Raw genomic sequence first — 19871 nt, forward strand, 5'->3', positions numbered from 1 at the left:
CTCCCTCTCGGCGAGAAGGAGAATAGAAGTCCTTGAGCATGCGCAGATGCATGCTCAAGGCAGGCAGAAGCCGGAGGTGTCAGGTCAAAAGCGCGCCGGGACAAAGGCGCGCTTTGTCTATGGAACCGAAGCCGGAAGATCTTCTAGGCACACGAGCTGTGCCTGCGTGCCAGTGCTGGTGCTAGACGGGGAGGTGGGTAAATTTAAGTTGTACTGGCAGGGGGGCTGGTTCGCGTGGTGGGGAGGGTGGTGCCGGTTGGAGCGAGGGGGTCTTTGCGAGCGGGGGGGAAGCGATGCTGGTTATCGGGGGGGGGGGGGTGCTCGCAAATCGAGTCAACACTCGGTTTGCGAGTCAAAAGTTTGCTGAGTGTTTTGCTCGTCTTGCAAAACACTCGCAAACAGGGTTACTCGCAAACCGAGGTTTGACTGTATATTAATACAGGTGTGTTCCTTTTTAAGGCAGTCTGCAAGATCTAATAGGTTTGTGTACCTTTAGACTTCAGGTGCTTTGCTGAAACCTGACTACAAGTAAAATGTAGAACTTAGATTCATGAATATTCATGTGGATTTGGGCATCCCATTTGTATTCTTAATGCAGATTTAGCTATATAAAGAAACGAGTATTCTTTTCTTCTTCTTGTAACTTACTCTCCTGAGGTTTGTCCTGCCATTTCATTTTCATCCATTTAGCGGTGGCTCAGATATGCTTTAGCAGTAAATGTATGATTAATTACATTTTAAGGTATTTTTTCTACCTAAGGGCATTCAAACTACATTGTAAAAAAAAAAAAAAAAGGTCTTTCAGGGTGCTTGGGGAAGCCATTAAGGCAATTTTATAAGTGATTTGAACATGTTGGAAGCAGCATTTTATATGCTAAAGTATTTATTTTTTATTTATTTATTTAAAAAACTTATATTATGCTTATACCTAAGCAGATTACAAAAACAACAAGCATAATCATTATAAAACACAGTATAAATCAGTATAAAGCAAAACAATATACAGATAACATTTCCATTAATCACTTCATTTCTTCAGTCACTGCATCTTAATCACTTAAAAAGCTTCCATAAAAAGATTTGTTTTTAATAATTTATTGAACTCTGAAAGTTATTATTCATTCTCAATTGTCCAACCAGATTATTCCAAAGTTTCACCCCTGCCACCGAAATAGCCATAGATCTGGTACTAGCATACCTCATATGCTGTTAACTCATCAACAGATGTGCATTGTGTTTTCCGATCTTAAGGATCGATGACGGAGCTGATGTAATGTCACAGCATGTGGAAGATACCTTGGTGTATCCCTCTGTTAAGCATGGCAATATCTCATCCAAAAGAAATTTAGTGCAAAAAGGACTGGGGCCGAGAAGAAATGCAGCTTTCCTCCATCTCAAAAAGTACCAGCCTCTTTTCTGACAGAATTTAAAAATGGGACCTCAGACTCTCTCTCTAGACATGAAAAATTGGGTCCCAAACACTCCTGCCAATATCCAACATTCAGACCTGGACCTCCAACAAACTTTCCTGCCAAAATTCAAACTCATGCCCAACAGACTTCCCTGCCAAAGATTCAAATTTCTCGACCCACAGATTGCCCTGCTTTCAATCAGGTCCGTGAACCCACTATCTATCTATCTATATATATATATAAATAAAGACACACTGCAGACCTCAACCTACCCTGAAGAAAGACACATTATTTTATGAAGATGGAAGTGATATTAAAAACTACAGTAACAAAGTACTGTGCTGGCAAAAATGTGTGTTGGGGTATGAGAGAGTGGCAGACTTAACCCTCCAACTCCCTCTAGGCATTGGGGCATTTAGCAATCCCTCTTTAGCTGGGATGGGGAAGGGTCTGTCTTTGAAATTGCAAGTTGTGATAGGCCCAAAATGTCAAACCCTCTCCCCATGCCACATTAGCCAACCAGCCTATTCCATGCATGATTTCCATGTCTAAGATAAAGAATGGACTCCTTTTGATCAGATGGCTGCTTGTAGGCAGTTGCTTGCTTTGCCTATGGGGAAATCTACCCCTGATAGCAGAGTAATTGCTTATTCTGGAATTTTGCAGATGGCATAACCAAGTTCCCCTCTTTTAGGCTATGTTCCTCCTAGGCTAACTAGTGAAGACAAGCCCTGGGAAATTCTGCAAATTTCTTTATCAAATTTATGATTTAGAATTGGGTCCTAAGCATAGGGATTTTCCCAGGTGCTGGGTTTTACTCTTACTCATATCAGGACTTTACAGATTCCTAATGTAAATTGATAAGCTTTCAAGATGATTTTGGCAATTGCACTAGCATATTTTATAAGTCATTCTTGTAGCCACTAGCTGTCATGTAACAGATATCATATTGGTTTGTTGTGGGTCAGTGATCTGTGAAAGAAAGAAATTCAGTAACAAGGTGAAATCCAGAAGACAGAGTGAGATTTATTTTATGTTTAAATATCTTTATTGTCTTTACATTGGTTATGAACAAAATATGTAGAAACATCAAACTCTCATACATTTCTTGTTCTAACAATTCTTATGTAAAGATAAATATTCTAACCATATGAAATTCCCTTTTTAAAATCCCTCTCATCTGCATAACTCTCCCAAACTAGTTTCTGCATACTGAGACAACAGCTATTTAGTCAAAAGTAAAACTGCAGGTCCAGCGTGCTCGTGGAAGTTGTTTCAGATAGTTTGTGTAAATAAGGGAGCTACTACTTTAAATGTTTCTTAGCCTATCTCCCCGTTATTCTGTAGATAACACAAGCAAAAAAAAAAAAAAATTTCTTTGTACCTTGGGTTTTTTGACCTGCTCCTGGGGTTATTTGGGGTGCTGATTCAGAAAATTGCATTGGATAGACCGCATCAACTCTAGTTTTTTAGATATGGTTATGGAATAGCAGATATACCTTTGGGATAGTAGAGCCAAACATGAACATTTTGCAAAAAAAAAAAAAAGATTGACCTCCGAGGGAATATATGGTGATTGGAGGACAAAGAACTTTTGTTATACTAACCCTGTATATTATTGATCACCTGTAGTGAAGCATTGATTCCTGGATTTGTTAAGATATTTTTAAAAATGACCTGCGTCTCTTCTCTCCAAGCCCCCCAACAGTTTTAGCTGAGGGAATATTTTTTTGAGCTTTACAGTCAGGCTGTCTCAGGCTCACTCCAGTCTTCTGCTGAATTTGCACTTCTTGCAGCCTCTCCTTTTCTGGACCACGCCTGCAGAGTTTCAGAGCAGCACTGCGGCGGGAGGGAAATGCTGATTGGTGTTGCCAGTTTCTGGAAGCTCCTGCAGCAGTGGTTGGCTGTGAATCTTGACAGATATAGATGGATGTGGAGAGAGAGAGAGAGAGAGTGAGCGAGCAGCTGTATCGGGTATCTTTCACAGTCATCCCATTGCCTGCAGCTCTTACAATGCTGTAATATTAGTTAACCCTCTAATAAGTCATTCTTGTAGCCACTAAGAAATCACATAGTCAGTGTCTATAAACTTACATCATGGTAAAAAAATAAAACACCAAACATTTAATTTTAATGTGTATGGCACTTTTGGATCTAGGCAGGGAAAGAACCAGCACAAGCATTACAAAGCATAAATGCAATGTGCATAATTAAGTTCTTAGAATTAACATTTTTCTTTCAGAAGCATAGAGTTCAGTTTCTTGAGCTGTAATACTTCCTTTTGGTTAGTGGCCTGGCTTAGAGAATGACACAGGGACAGAATTTGACAATTTTGACTATTTATTTATATCACTTATATCCTAAGTGGTTTCATATTCAGGTACTTTATCATATTTCCCTAACTGTCCTGGTGGGCTCAAACTCTATCTAGTGTACCTGGGGCAGTGGAGGATTAAGTGACTTGCCAAGGGTCACAAGGAGCAGTGAGGGATTTGAACCCACAACCTCAGGGTGCTGAGGCTATAGCTGTAACCACTGCACCACACATTCCCCACAAATTTGTCTCTATCCCTATGGATAACCGTGGGAAACCATCCCCATGTCATTCTTTAAGGAGAGAGGGAAGAATCAGAGTATGAATGACCACAACCACTGACCCTCAAGCCTTGCATTGAAGAATGCTGGTGTAGAAGGACTGAAGTTGAGATAGACACTAAAAAATGACACCAGATGGTTAGAACATAAGACCATAAGCGTTGACATACTAGGACAGACCGGAGGTCCATCAAGCCCAGTATCCTGTTTCCAACAGTGGCCAGGCAGAAACCCACAGAGTAGCAACATTCCAGAGCTGAGATTGTGATGTCATAATGCCTTATTCCACCAATGCCCAAGAGCCAACCTCATCAGTGAGGTCATAATAACTTGATTGTCCTATGCTTGGCTCACATAAGAACATAAGATTTGCCATAGAGAGTGACATGGGGACAGAGGGAAGAATCAGAGTATGAATGGGCACAGCCACTGACCCTCATGCTTTGCATTGCAGAATGCTGGTGTAGAAGGACTGAGGTTGAGATAAGACACTAAAGAATGACACAAGATGGTTTTCCACAGTTATCTGTGGGAACGGGAAGGGGGACAAATTCTGGACAATTTATTCAAAAGTCTAAAAGCATTCAAGACTTTGAGTAGCACTGTCCACAGGAACAGCACAAAATAACTGTGGTTTTGAGCATTTCTGTACAGTAATCTTTAGTCAAATTCTTGAGTCCAGGAACCAAAAGATAAGTAAGAATGTGTTACTTCTAGCAAAATCATAAATAGTGTGTCGCAGAGTTTTAAATATCTGCTTGAAATTGTAGATTCTAGGTTATTTCAAACCTGTCCGTCATATGACTAATGGCTATATGAGCCAGGGGAGTGAGCACAGGGGTATTGCGAAGATATTTGTATGACGATATGAATATGGGATACTTGTGTGTGTTGCCTGCAGCTGTGTGAGAAGTACCACATACATTACAGGGTAGCTCTGAAAATTGTTGTCTACTTTCTTCTCAACCCAGGTTTCTCATTTGTCTCTATTTTCTGTAATTTGGTGGAATGAAACATAAGGTGAGATCTCTTAGGGAGAGGAGGAAATGGTGGATGCTGTGGATGGGTAGACTGGATGGGCCATTTTGCTTTCATCTGCCATCATGTTTCTATTAAAGGGTATGAGTTGTGGTAGCCGTGTTAGTCCACTTTAAAGGTATTAGAAATAAAACAGAAAATGAGAGGACACCTTTTATTTGACTAACTTAATAAATAGGTATCTTATTTTTGTTTTTGCTTTGTTTTATTTCTATTTATTATCTTTGAAGGGTAAATCTCCTGGGACTAGAGCTGAGTATTCTTTGTGGTTGATCAGAGATCTTTATGCATGTGTGATTCACTTTAAGCAAAATACCTTCAGAAATCCAAACATTCACTTGAGAGTTTTATATGCTAGAGGTTGCTGTGTTTAGAGCAAACAAATATTACATGATGCATGGAATAGCCAAAGACACAGATCCAAATGTACCTTCTGGCAAGGACCGTGAATTAAGTTATTGACTTCCTTGTTCTTTCTTTGTTGCCCCAAATGCACACTCTCTCTTTTTGCTCATAGTTCTAAAAATTCAGGAAGTAAACAGCACCTCCCACTGTAAGATGGAAGCCATGCTAAGTCCCACATGTCTGGGACATTCTGATATAAAATACTGTTGTTTCATGGTTCTGGAATCATTACTTCCTTGTAACTGTTCTTGGTGGCTGCTAAAAAGTTTATATTTCATTTGCAGACGAATATGCAAATGCACGTTTCTAAGAATCTGCTTCTAAAGAACATTTATTTTCCTCTTTGCAGCTGCCCGCCGACCTTACCAAGATGCACCTTACAGACAGTCCCCATGCACAGGTCACTCACATGCCACCCAGTCAGTCAGGATGCAGCATTGCCAGCGACTCTGGAAGCAGCAGTTTATCCGACATCTATCAGGTAAAGTCTAGGCACCTTGGCCAATCAGGCCTTAGGATTAGTGGGGATGGGCGGACCCGCTATGCCTAAGGCCTGATTGGTCCAGGCTTCTACAGCCTGGGCCAATCAGGCCTTAGATTTAGCGGGGATGGGCCGGGAAGGGGCGGGGCCCGTCTCATTTCCACGAGGCGGGTCCGTCGGCTGGACGGCAGCAAGACCCGTCCAGCCGACCAACATTGAAAGGTTAGTTGGGGGAGGGAGATTAGTTGGGGCGGGGGGTCGTTGGGCTTTCCGGCAGGAGGAGTTGGGCATCCTCCTGTCGGTGATTACGAGTTTGGGGGGGGAGGGGTTTCCGGGGTTCCGATAGGAGGAGTTGGGCATCCTCCTGTCGGCGATTACGAGTTTGGGGGGGAGGGGGTTCCGGGGTTCCGACAGGAGGAGTTGGGCATCCTCCTGTCGGCGATTATGAGTTTGGGGAGGGGGGGTCCGGGGTTCCGACAGGAGGAGTTAGGCATCCTCCTGTCGGTGATGGGACAGGCGGCCGCAACCGCGGCTGCTATACATATTGCAGCAGGGAGATCCCTTGCTGCCATAAGTATAGCGGCCGCGTCTAATTTAACCCGATTCTCTAACCGGCGTCTGTACCATGGACACCAGTTACAGAATCGGGGTTTAGTATAGGCCGATTCTGAATAGGACGCCTCTCCCGGGCGTCCTATACAGAATCAGGGCCTCGGTGTCTTGCGGGCCTCGCCTTCAATATAGGCGGCCTGCCTGAGGAGCATTTTTTTTAAAAAAACGTGCATCCCGATTGGCTGATTAGACAGCTGTAGGACGCCTACAGCTGCCTAAAATCAGGACGCACTTTTTGGAGAATCAGGGCCTTAGTCCAGTGAGCTTCCAGTTTTTTTGTATTGTAGGAAAAATAGCTTACAGAAACATTTAAGCAATTCAACCTTATTTTTATCAGCTTCTATATATTTCTCCCCTTCACCTTTGAGTCTCACGATGCCACTTTTGCTTTTCTTTCTATCACTAATATATCTAAAAAAAATGTCTCCCCCGTTTTACTGTGTCAGCAATTTTTTCTTCCATTTGCATCTTTGTTTTCCTGACTACTTGACCAGACTTTCTTAACTTTTCTAGATATTTTTGCCTGTCTTCCTCATTTTGTGATCTTTTGTAGTTTATGAAAGCTAACCTCTTTCTCATCTTCTCAGCTATTACTTTTGGGAATCAATGCAGCCTTCTTTTCTTCTTACTTTTACTTACTTTCCTTACAAAATGGTTTGTTGCCATAGATCTTGATACAAATGTTTATTGAAAAGTGATGCAGGTCAATAAATAGATCTAAAAGTCTTCAAAATTATAAGCGGAGTGCTACCGGCACAAGAAAATACTTGCAGAGTGAGCAGTGGCAGTATCTGATTGAACTCCCGAAGAAGGTCTTTATGACCGAAACACAGACCTTGTTGGGTCCACACCACAATACCTTTACTGTGTATTATATGGATTTACTGATTGACCAGCATCGCTTGTAGTTATGAAGACTTTTGGATCTATTTATTGACCTGCATCACTTTTAAATAAACATTGCTTTGGTTTCTCCTGTTTTTCTGTAGAAAAATTGGTGAATTTCTTCGACTTGTTGCCATATAAACAGAGAAACATAATGGCAGATAAAGGCCAAATGGCCCATCCAGTGATGTCATCATGTTGACGTCCATGTATTTCCAGGTGCCCTCCAACTGCAGCCCCAAAATTAGTGTGCTGCAGCTTAAAAAATTTGCGACACACTGCCTTACACAGTAATTCACATAAAGGTTTTCATAAGCTTAATAGTTTTTCTGTATCTTGGTTCCCAACTGTGACCCCCATAAATTTTCTTGTCTATTTGTAAGTACATTTTACATATTTTCAAGATTATTGTACAAGGCTTGGTGCAGATAATGAGGTTCTTAGGTAGTAACTTATGCTAGAAGTTGGTTGAATGATGGATGACAACAGGGAGTAAACCAGACATTTCCAAAGAAAGTACCTGCCGACATAGGCAGTCTGAATTTTATCTGGAACAGATTTAGTTGTCAAATCCAGTATTTTCTATTAAATTGTGATCCTGTTCTTGTGATCATATGGTATTGGGATAAAATTATAGGTTGGGTCACAATTTCACTACCTGCCTTATCTAGACTGAATTCTAAAACTATTTAAACACATTCTACTTTTTAATAGTTTTTTTTTTTTTAAACAATTGATGTTAGTGAGAGACCTTAAGAGGCTCTTAACTGACCATTTTATAATGGAGGAAGATCATAAAAAGTGATCAATACTGTACATAATATCTTGCCATTTGGTTTAAGCATGAGATGGTTGCTCACAGCATTTATAGAGCACTTTCATATTCTGTGTAAATGTTTTGACCCTTAAATATATGGTGTCACTCTGAGACGCTAAGTGCATGCACTGAAATCTGCTTGGAAACCGGTTTTAGCCAAATTATCTGCAACAGTTGAGGTTTAAAAAAGAGCAATAAAGGAAAATTACCCTAATGGGGCTAAAATGATTTGTTCTATTTGAGATGTAATAGTTTGTTGAGAAAACGATTATGGATGAGAACAATTAGGTGACTTGTTTTTAGACAATTACCTGTTTTTTTTCTTTTTCATTTTTAATCTGTGAATGTCTTGGTGACTTTTATGAACATTACCTCTTGCTCTATGGTTTTCTTTTAATTCTTTGGATCTAGCGGTCTCTGTTTCCTCTTATTCACACTTTGAAGTCTGACATTAAGTATTTTATTTTTCAAAACCTAATAAATATAAAATAAAAAAAAAGAGAAAAACCACTGAGTGAAAAAAAAAAAAATTCAAGTCGATGAAAGGAGGCAAGAGGGCAGATTTGGCTTGGTTTTAGCATGTGACTTCCTAAGCTCATGATAGATGTTCCAGAGTGCACAAGTTACCTTGAATTGGTATCCATCTGTGATGAGCAGTGGCACACTGGAGAAATTTAAAAATAGGGATTCCCAGATCTGCCTGGGGATTTCACAGCCAATTAGGTTTTCAGGATATCTATACTAATTACGCATAATATAAATTTGCATGCAATTGGATTCTAGTAATTGTTATGCATTTTCATTGAGTATCCTGAAAACCTACATGAGCTTGTCACATTTGAGAAGCTGAAAGCTGTGCCGTCGGTAGTTTTGCTATCAGCAGGGCCTCTCAGAGTGGAAAGGTTTCTGCGGAGATGTCAGACTGATGATGTACCACCCATCTGGGCAGCATCAGATGGGCAGTGTTGGAGGTGGAGGATCGCATTTGATGTGACAACACTGCGCAAAAGAAAGGCCTGGCAATCTACTTCTGTATTCTGCCACGAAAACTTGATGATCATCAAGTTGCTAGGATTCGAACGTGAGTCACCTAACATCCTGAAAACATGACTGGTTGTGAAAGTTATAATCAGCTTTGGAAAGTCATGTGCTGCATGGAAGATTTTTATAGAATTAAGAACATAAGAACTGCCATGCTGAGTCAAACAAAAGATCAGTTGAACAATGACCAGTTTGGGCCACCAGGAAAAATCCAACAGATTGCAAAGAAGGGGATCCATTCCATTGGTGCTCATTCCCAAGAAGAAGCAAAAGCATGACAAAGTCTTAGACTTTTCCTTCAGGAAGTAGTCCAAACCTGTGACCACATCCTCCCAGCAACAAGCTTCACACTTGATTCCTGAGTGAAAATCTGCTTTTTCAAATTTGTTTTAAATTTTGTACCTGTTGGTTTGATCATTAGTCTTGGTTCTGTCTGGAAGAATAAATAACCATTCTCTTGTTTCCCTGTTACACTCTACTCATGATCTTATGGACTCTATCGCATTCCTTTTTAGTCATCCCTTTCTAATCTGTTTAGCTCTTTCTTCATAAGAAACCCATTTGTCATTTTTGTCATTCTTTGTACCTTTTCTAATTCCGCTGAACCTTTTTTTGTTTTTCAAGAGGGGGGCAAACAGAATTGTATGTTACATAGGGTGTGGTTGCAGTATAGATCAGTTCAAGGGTGTTACGATACTCTGTTTTACTTGCATGCCTTTCCCAAAAATTACTAACATTTTATTTGTTTTTTTTGAAAAATCATTACACAAAGTGGAGAATTTCAGCATATTACCCACATGACTCTTAATATCCTAATACAGAACCCAGCATTTTATATCTGTAGCAAGGATTAGTTTTCCCTAGGTCAATCTCTTTGCACGTCTACAGTAGATTTAATTTACAATCTTAGGACCCTGTTAACTAAACATTTTCCCCATAGACATTATATACGATCCATAAGGTGCTCATGCAGAAAGAACTTGGTACAACTAGCTCAGCATTCCAGTTCCTACTGTACAGTTAACTGGAAAAAAAAAATCCTACTGGTAATTGACTGAGGCACTTCCAGGAAGAGTGACTTAAAAAAATGTTACCTATGGGCTCACACTTTGCCCTCAATCTCTCTCTAAATTGAAATAAATTGCCCTAGTATTCTGATGGCCTGCTTTATTTGGCAGACTGTCCCTGCCTAGTGCATCTTTTGAGGTATGGTTCTGGCTTGGAGAGAGGTTAGGGTACCATGTGACACCAGGGATTTTTTTTTTTTTACATCAGAGATTGGGGGGAGGGGGGTCAGGTAGAAGGAGAGAGGAGGGCTACTAGACTACTAGGAATGTGTAATGTTGGTGGGGGCGGAGAGTTGGGTGGATGGGAGGGAGGGGACCGGTAGACCACTGGTGCTTTTGGGTTATATGGGGGAGATGAGAAGGGGTTGGTGGATCCATTTGGAAGTAGAGGAAGGGTACACTAGTTATCAGAGAAGGGAGCAGGGTGTTCAGGTTGGGGGTTCCCCCTAAACATTCTACACTGCGTCATACTTGGCGTTTAATTGCTTATGAAGTAGACTTTCAGTACACAAGCTATTAGTTTCTATTCATTGGGATCCACCCAAGGGTTCTGAAGGAACTAAGACAGGAAATAGCGGGCACAATCCAGCATGTTTGTAACCTATCCTTGAAAACTGGAGAGGTACCAAAGGACTGGAAATTGGCAAATGTCACACCTATCTTCAAGAAGGGATCGAGGGGTGACCCTGGGAACTACAGGCCGGTGAGCCTGACTTCAATTGTAGGGAAGATGGTGGAAGCTATGATCAAGGACGGCATTTGCGAGCACATTGAAAGAAATGGTCTACTGAGAACAAGCCAGCACGGATTCTGTAAGGGAAGGTCGTGCTTAACGAACCTTCTGTACTTCTTTGAGGGAATAAGCAGTCGGGTGGACAATGGGGAACCCATCGACATCATTTACCTCGATTTTCAAAAGGCTTTCGACAAGGTGCCACATGAAAGACTGCTTAGGAAGCTGTGGAACCACGGGGTGGGAGGAGATGTGTACAGATGGATCGAGCACTGGTTGTCGGGTAGACTGCAGAGGGTTGGAGTAAAGGGCCAATATTCTGACTGGCGGGGAGTCACGAGCGGTGTGCCACAGGGATCGGTGCTGGGGCCGTTACTCTTCAACATATTTATCAATGACCTGGAAAAAGAGGCAAAGTGCGAGGTCATAAAATTTGCAGATGATACCAAACTGTGCGGCAGAGTTAGGTCCAGGGAGGAGTGTGAGGACCTGCAAAGGGACCTGGAGAAGCTGGAGGACTGGGCAGACAAATGGCAAATGCGCTTCAATGTGGAAAAATGCAAGGTCATGCATATAGGGAAAAAGAACCCGTTGTTCAACTACAAAATGGGGGGGGCATTGTTGGGAGACAGCAGACTTGAGAGAGACTTGGGTGTGCTGGTGGATGCATCACTGAAGCCATCTGCACAGTGCGCAGCAGCCTCGAAAAAAGCCAACAGGATGCTGGGCATCATAAAGAGGGGCATCACAACCAGGACGCGGGAAGTCATCATGCCATTGTATCGAGCGATGGTGCGTCCGCATCTGGAATACTGCGTGCAGTATTGGTCGCCATACCTCAAGAAGGACATGGCGGTGCTTGAGAGAGTCAAAAGGAGAGCGACGAAACTGGTAAGAGGGCTGGAACACTGCCCATACGCCGAGAGGTTGGATAAGCTGGGGCTCTTCTCCCTGGAAAAAAGGAGGCTCAGGGGAGATATGATAGAGACCTTCAAGATCATGAGGGGCATAGAGAGGGTGGATAGGGACAGATTCTTCAGACTGAAGGGGACAACAGGTACGAGGGGGCACTCGGAGAAACTGAAGGGAGATAGGTTCAAAACAAATGCAAGGAAGTTTTTTTTCACCCAGAGGGTCGTGGACACTTGGAATGCGCTGCCAGAGGAGGTGGTCGGGCAGAGTACGGTACAGGGATTCAAACAGGGATTGGACGGATTCCTGAGGGATAAAGGGATCGTGGGATACTGAGAGAAGTATCCAGGAAATAAGTATAGAAACCCGACCAGGTCGTGCATGTGCAAAACCGGAGGGTTAGGACTTCGATGGGAAGATAGGACTTCAATGGGAAACCAGGGTGGCAAGGGGGCCCCTTCTGGTGATTCAGACAGGTGACCTGTTTGGGCCGCCACGGGAGCGGACTGCTGGGCATGATGGACCTATGGTCTGACCCGGCGGAGGCACTGCTTATGTTCTTATGTTGTGGATTATCTAATAGCCGGTTTACCATGCTGATGTCTATCAAGTGAATTCCCATTCACTGAATAGCCTCATTCATTTTTTGGTGATATCTCATCTTGACTATTGTAATTCACTATACCAAGGGATTGCTAATAAGGAGATAAGAAGACTCCAAATAATCCAAAATACTGCTATCAAAGACATCTGCAAGAAAAAAAAGTTCGATCATGTCACACCTCTATTTCAATCTGCCCATTGGCTTTCCGTCACCCATCGAATAACATATAAAATCCTCCTGCTTACTTTTAAAGCAAGATCAGAACATACACCGGCATTTATTGATCGACTGCTCATACCTTATTCCCCTTCAAGATCAGCCAAACAAAATCAGTTTGTCATATATTCTATGGCACAACTTGGAAAACAATTTTTTTCAGCCTTTGGAATGCCTTCCCCCATTACCTTAGGAAAGAAGACAACTTGACAAACTTTAAATCCAACCTTAAGCCATTTTTGTTTAAAGATGCCTTCATCACGTAATTCTATCAATCAAAACGTTATGCCTCATCCCACTGTGTCACACCCTTTGCTTTTGATAGGAAATTGTTGTAACCAGTTTATCCTCCCTTCCTCTTGTACCACATCTCTGTACATTGTCAGTATCTGTTTGGCCCTCTGTATAATTTGTTTTTTATCCTATTTTTTTATTTGCTTTTAGATGTATATGTATGTACACTGCTTAGACTTCTAGATAGGTGGTATATCAAAATAAAAATAAACTTCAATTAATTTCATTACTAAATGCCTTTCTGCATTGTGTGGCCCAAAATGAATGGTCTGCTCTTTCTGCATGGGCCACTTTGAGGCAGTGGGAGGGTCACATGGAGTGTTGCTGGTAGAAGCAGAGTTTGAACCCTGGCTTCTTGGGTTCCGAGTTTGTTGTTGTTTTAATGGCCAGGCTATTACCCCTGCTTCTTATCTTATCTTACCTTGTTCTGTGTGGTGGACGAGCCCCCCATCACAGAGAGTATTAATTACTGGCTTATGACTGTCTCCCATTGTGAGTTGTCTTTTCTAGCTGGTTTACCCTTAGTGATTCAGGGTGTACAGAAGCGTAAACGAGTTTTAGATCGGGCATGGCTTGCCATTTCCCTGGTTGGTTTGAGGCTGTAATGGGAACTTTCAATGGAGCTTTAATTGCCAGGAAGAGTCTAACCTGCCAGCAATTTCTCAATAGCAACACAATCCATATAATTCCACTACCATTTCTGGGCATACATTCATAATGTTTAGTTTTTGGCATAAACACAGCGTGATTATACGATTTAACAGCAGTACTTAAAATGTCTCTGTATTGCTCCTTATTTAATTTTGTTAACATTTATTAAGAAAAATAAACAAATCATCTTCTGCAATTATGCAGTTGCTGATGCTGTAGGTCAGGGGTGTCAAATGTCGGTCCTCGAGGGCCCAATCCAGTCAGGTTTTCAGGATTTCCCCACTGAATATACATGAGATCTATTAGCATACAATGAAAGCAGTGCATGCAAATAGATCTCATGCATATTCATTGGGGAAATCCTGAAAACCTGACTGGATTGGGCCCTCGAGGACCGACATTTGACACCCCTGCTATAGATTATCCGTGAACCTCGGGCACCTCTTTGCTGTCCATTACTGTGATTGCTGCCTCTTGAGGTCGATCAGTGGATGAGTAACCCTGACTGTCGAGCAGTAGTAGGCAGACAGTAGCTTTGTTTCTCCTGTTTATGGACACATCTGAAGATAACATTACACAGTAAAAAAAGGAGATGGAAAGAGAAGGGGGTCAAACATCACATTAGATGAGCTATGAACACTGGATCTGTCAAGTTCAAGTTACATAGAAACATGACGGCAGATAAAGGCCAAATGGCCCATCTAGTCTGCCCATCCATAGTAACCATTATCTCTTTCTCTCTGAGAGATCCCACGTTCAATTTATTTGATATGGAGCGGAGCGGAGGCAGGAGAGGGCAGCTGGGACGGTGGTGGGTGAGGAAAATCGGGTATGCGATCATTCTTAGTATTTTCCAACCGCCTCTTCCAGGAACTAAAGTCAGGCTACACCAGTGGTCTCAAACTTGCGGCCCGGGGGCCACATGTGGCCCGCCAGGTACTATTTTGAGGCCCTCAGTATGTTTATCATAATCACAAAAGTAAAATAAAAGTTTCTTGATCATATGTCTCTTTAGCTATAAATTACAATATTATTATTAAGACTTAGCCAAAAGAAAAGAGATATAAACTATAAAGAGTTTTACCTCATGCAAAATTGTCATTTCTTTAATAAGACATTAACTCTTTTTTCTGAGGCCCTCCAAGTACCTCCAAGTCCAAAATGTGGCCTTGCAAAGGGTTTGAGTTTGAGACCACTGGGCTACACCAATCAGGGGCTGCTTTGACATATTATCTGGCGTGTCAAAGCAGCTCCTGATTGGTGTAGCCTGACTTTAGTTCCTGGAAGAGACAGCCGGAAAATATCACGAAAGACTGAGTCCGTGATTTGCGAACTGCAAATTTGCAGGGATGTATTGTACCGCTAATAAAACCAAGGTAAATCTAAGCGGTGTGCAATAAAAATATAATAATAAAATAAAAAATAAGGAACAAGAGTTATAACAAAGACACGAAGACCGTACTTTAAACAAACGAGTATGGAAACATAAGTTAAGAAAGGGATGAGTAGGTTACAATAAAACTGAAAAAAAAGGGGAGAGGGAGAAGGAAAAAACCAAAATGGTAAGGCTTGAAAACGGAAGCATTTTCTTCAAGGTTTCCACATGAGATAAAGTCAAGAGAGCAGATATAGATAGGATTGTATACAAGCTATTGCCTTAGGCCTGCCATTCCTACAAACCATCAAACACTCTGCCAACATAGATTCTTATTAAAATTATATTAATTAAAGATAGTGAGCTTCACGCTCATTCCTCAAAGACCACTAACAGGTCAGGTTTCAGAATAACCCTAATGAATGTGCCTGAGCGAAATGTGTGTACAGTGGAGGTAGTAGGCATGCAAATCTCTCTTGCATATTCATATTCTAAAAACCTGACACCCATTGGTGGGTCTCAAGAACTGGGAATGAATATAAAGGAATGACCTGTACAGGGGCATCAACACCTTCTTCCTTCTACTGGCTACGCCTCTCTTTATACAGGCCAGCATCCTTCTGGCAGCAGCCACTGCCTTGTCACACTGTTTTTTCGCCTTTAGATCTCCAGACACTATCACCCCAAGGTCCCTCTCTCCATCCGTGCATATCAGCTTCTCACCTCCCAGCATATACGGTTCCTTCCGATTATTAAAACCCAAATGCATTACTCTGCATTGAATTTTAGTTGTCAGGCATTAGACCATTCCTCTAATTTTTGCAGATCCTTTTTCATATTTTCCACTCCCTCTTCGGTGTCTACTGTGTTTCAAATCTTGGTATCATCTGCAAAAAGGCACACTTTTCCTTCTAACCCTTCAGCAATGTCACTTACATACATATTGAACAGGATTGGCCCCAGCACCGAACCCTGAGGGACTCCACTAGTCACCTTTCCTTCCTTCGAGCGACTTCCATTAACCACCACCCTCTGGCGTCTGTCCGACAGTCAGTTTCTGACCCGGTTCACCACTTTGGGTTCTAACTTCAGCCCTTCAAGTTTGTTCAACAGCCTCCTATGAGGAAATGTATCAAAGGCTTTGCTGAAATCTAAGTAAATTACATCTAGCATATGTCCTCGATCCAGCTCTCTGGTCACCCAATCAAAAAATTCAATCAGGTTCGTTTGGCACGATTTACCTTTTGTAAAGCCATGTTGCCTTGGATCCTGTAACCAATTAGATTCAAGGAAGTACACTATCCTTTCTTTCAGCAGCACTTCCATTATTTTTCCAACAACTGCTTCATCCCTGTGACCACTTTTATGAATAGGGACCACATCCGATCTCCTCCAATCCCCAGGAATCACTCCCATCTCCAGAGATTTGTTAAACAAGTCTTTAATAGGACTCGCCAGAACCTCTCTGAGCTCCCTTAGTATCCTGGAATGGATCCCGTCTGGTCCCATCGCTTTGTCCACCTTCAGTTTTTCAAGTTGCTCATAAACACTCTCCTCCATGAACGGTGCAGAATCTACTCCATTTTCTCGTGTAACTTTGCCAGACAATCTCAGTCCTTCTCCAGGATTTTCTTCTGTGAACACAGAACAGAAATATTTGTTTAGCATATTTGCTTTATCCTCATCACTCTCCATATATCGGTTCCCAGCATCTTTTAGTTTAGCAATTCCATTTTTCATCTTCCTCCTTTCTGTAGCGCATTTTGATAAATTTGAATTCATTTGCATATTTAATGTAAATTTTATACTTGATAAAATAATTTGATTGTAGTCTGTATAACTTATTTTATCCTTTTGGGAAATTTTACAAGTGATGGCTCTGGTAGGGATGTAGGGGAGTGAAGAAGTAACAGGGATGGGGAGCGTGAAAGGGAACTAGAGATTGGAAGAAGTGAGGGATGATGTTAAGAGATGGGGCAGGAGAAGGAGAGAAAATCAGGGGCAAGAAGAAGCTTTCTTGCTTAGTATAAATTGAAAATTCAATAAACAAAATTATAAAAAAAAATAGCAAAGGTGCCAAATATAAAGGATTAATTCTATGTAAAAATTAAAACAAAATATAAAACCCCAGAATTTTAAATGTGATATGCAGTGCAATTGGGAGATAATGTAGAGTCAAAAAGAAAAGCTTACTAGTTCTGTGAGAGAGGCTGGATTTTGTGACCATCTCTGTGGCTGCAAACTACAGTAGACCATGGGCCCTTGTTCAGAGTACGAGTTTGTTTATCCTGGGGATTCAGTCCATAGAAACCTTTAGACTTTTCCATGTGACACCTCTTTAAGGATTATCTGGGAGGATAATATACACTTGGTCCTCAGAGCCATATTGGTCCCATCTTCATATGTGACCAAGAAAGGACCTCTATTAACACAAAAGGTCACATGTACCATTTTTGCATAAAGCTTAACATTTATCCAATCAAAGTTGTTATGGCATACAAAGAAGCCAGTGTTCTCCAGAATCAACATGTCTACTAGAACATGACATATCTGTGTGTTGTCAGACTCCTTAATCATATTGTATTCTCATTGCTAACATCCAGATGTGTAACTTATTTGAACAGGTGTTGAGATGACAGGAGATGGTGACCTGACACTTTTTTCTTTTTCATTTCCTGAGCATTGATGAGGCTTGACCATTCTTGCTCTTTTTTTCCCTCTTGCAATTAGGGTGTGGTTTCCTGTATTTCAGGTCCAAGTGTTGAAATGCGGCTTCTCTTGTTCCAACTTTGTAGCCCTCCAGATTTAACAAGGAAAAAAAAAAATGTTCACCCTTATGCCTGATGATCAGTCAGCAAAAATCTGTGTGAATTATCACAGGGTATGTAACGGCTAGGCTAGGATGAATTCTGGGGTTGCAGGGTACAAGTAAATGTAATTTCGGTAAGTTATTTTTTTCCTAAGTTTCAGACAACCATAAAGAAAGGCTTACTGATTTATTTATTGCCACGGTAATTAGACATTGTAGTAGTATTCTCTGATATCTTGAACCTTTGTTTTGACAAGGCTAAAAACAAACAGAAGATCTCACACTGGAACATCTTAATTTGCTAGCATCTTCTATTTTTTTAAAGTAGAATTAAATACTCAAACAGATTTGTTTACATTTAATTAGGTTTGTCTCCAAATTATGTGGCATGTCTACATATAGAAATGCTTAGTAAGCACATATAGAATTGTAATATATTTGTCTAGAAGTCACTTTTTCTTGTCTAAAGGTTGGAATTTTCAGCAACCTTTTCTTCTGAGCAATGTGTCTGTGCCCCTGATAAGGGGCATGTTCAGGTAGTGGTTTATGGTTTATTGACTCTGGACAACACTTCATTGCCCCATGTAAACCACTTTGATTGTGTAAATCACACAGAAAAAGCTATATATCAAGTTCCATACCTATATACCGCCTTTTCCAGTTTACATGATAAAATTTAACATAAAAGGACAGAGTAGACCACATTCATTCAGCTTAGAGCAGTGGTCTCAAACTCAAACCCTTTTCAGGGCCAACTTTTGGTTTTGTAGGTACTTGGAGGGCCTCAGAAAAAAATAGTGAATGTCTTATTAAAGAAATGACAATTTTGCATGAGGTAAAACTCTTTATAGTTTATAAATGTTTCCTTTTGGCTAAGTCTTAATAATATTGTCATTTATAGCTAAAGAAACATGATCAAGAAACTGTTTTATTTTACTTTTGTGATTGATAAACATACCGAGGGCCTCAAAATAGTACTTGGCAGGCCGCATGTGGCCCCCAGGCCACGAGTTTGAGATCAGTGGTCTAGAGGGTAAAAACAATTCTTATGATTTGTCTGGGGACTGTAATAGGGATATATCGGGTGGTTTCTAAGGCTTAAATTTAGAAAAGGTCGGTTCAAGGTAAAGAGAAGGGGGAAGGTCATTCCAGAGTTTTGGGACAATGAAGTAGAATGCTGAGTTTCTGGTGGATTCAAATTGAGCTTGCTTAGGGCCTGGGTGAACCAGGTGGTTTGCGTCCAGGAAGCAGAGAGCTCTGAAAGGTATGTAGGGCATGATCACTGAAGAAAGATAATGCAGTTGGCCTGAGTGAAGTGTTTTGTGAGTAAAGGAAGAGATTTTGAAAATAATACAAAAACAAACCAAGAGCCAATGCAGTCTTTAGAAAAAGTGGGGTTAAGTGATCAAAATGATGGGCACGATTGAGCATATGAATAGCAGCGTTTTGCAGATGTATGAGTTGGTGAAAGTTTTGGTTTGTACCCGTTGAATATTAAGTAGGCCTTGATTTGTAGTCCTTCCCAAACTTGCCATTCAGAAGAATTTTTATTTCCCTAAACATTAACCATAGGAGAGACCCTCTTCCTCCCCCTCCCAAGGATAAAGCTGACCTGTTCTTAATCACCAACTGCTTATCCTTGTTTGGGTGGCTGCTGCTTTGGATGCTGTTTTCATGCAAATATTCTTAAATTTTTAATATTTGCTATAAGATTTAAAACCACAATGATTTTGAAGTGGGGAAGGAAGACATTTTTATTTTCTAGTTGAATTAGTAGTATTTATTTTTATTTTACTAATTTATTCAATTTTCTCTACTGTTCTCCCAGGGGATCTCAGAACGGTTTACATGAATTTATTCAGGTACTCAAGCATTTTTCCCTCTCACAATCTAACTAATGTATCTGGGGCAATGGGGGATTAAG

At 41.1% G+C, this 19871-nt stretch overlaps 1 protein-coding gene across 5 annotated transcripts in view; it reads left to right on the plus strand.

The window, feature by feature from the left end:
* The window catches only part of RAPGEF6 (Rap guanine nucleotide exchange factor 6), a 251129-nt gene that overhangs the window by 141897 nt on the left and 89361 nt on the right, over positions 1-19871 (plus strand). For all 5 annotated transcript variants that reach the window (XM_033926955.1, XM_033926960.1, XM_033926957.1 and 2 more), the window contains one exon: positions 5800-5931. In XM_033926955.1, the coding sequence (XP_033782846.1) occupies positions 5800-5931 (132 nt within the window). The remainder of the gene's footprint in view (positions 1-5799; positions 5932-19871) is intronic.

The sequence above is a fragment of the Geotrypetes seraphini genome, chromosome 18, assembly GCF_902459505.1.
Source record: "Geotrypetes seraphini chromosome 18, aGeoSer1.1, whole genome shotgun sequence".
Classification (NCBI taxonomy): Eukaryota; Metazoa; Chordata; class Amphibia; order Gymnophiona; family Dermophiidae; genus Geotrypetes; species Geotrypetes seraphini.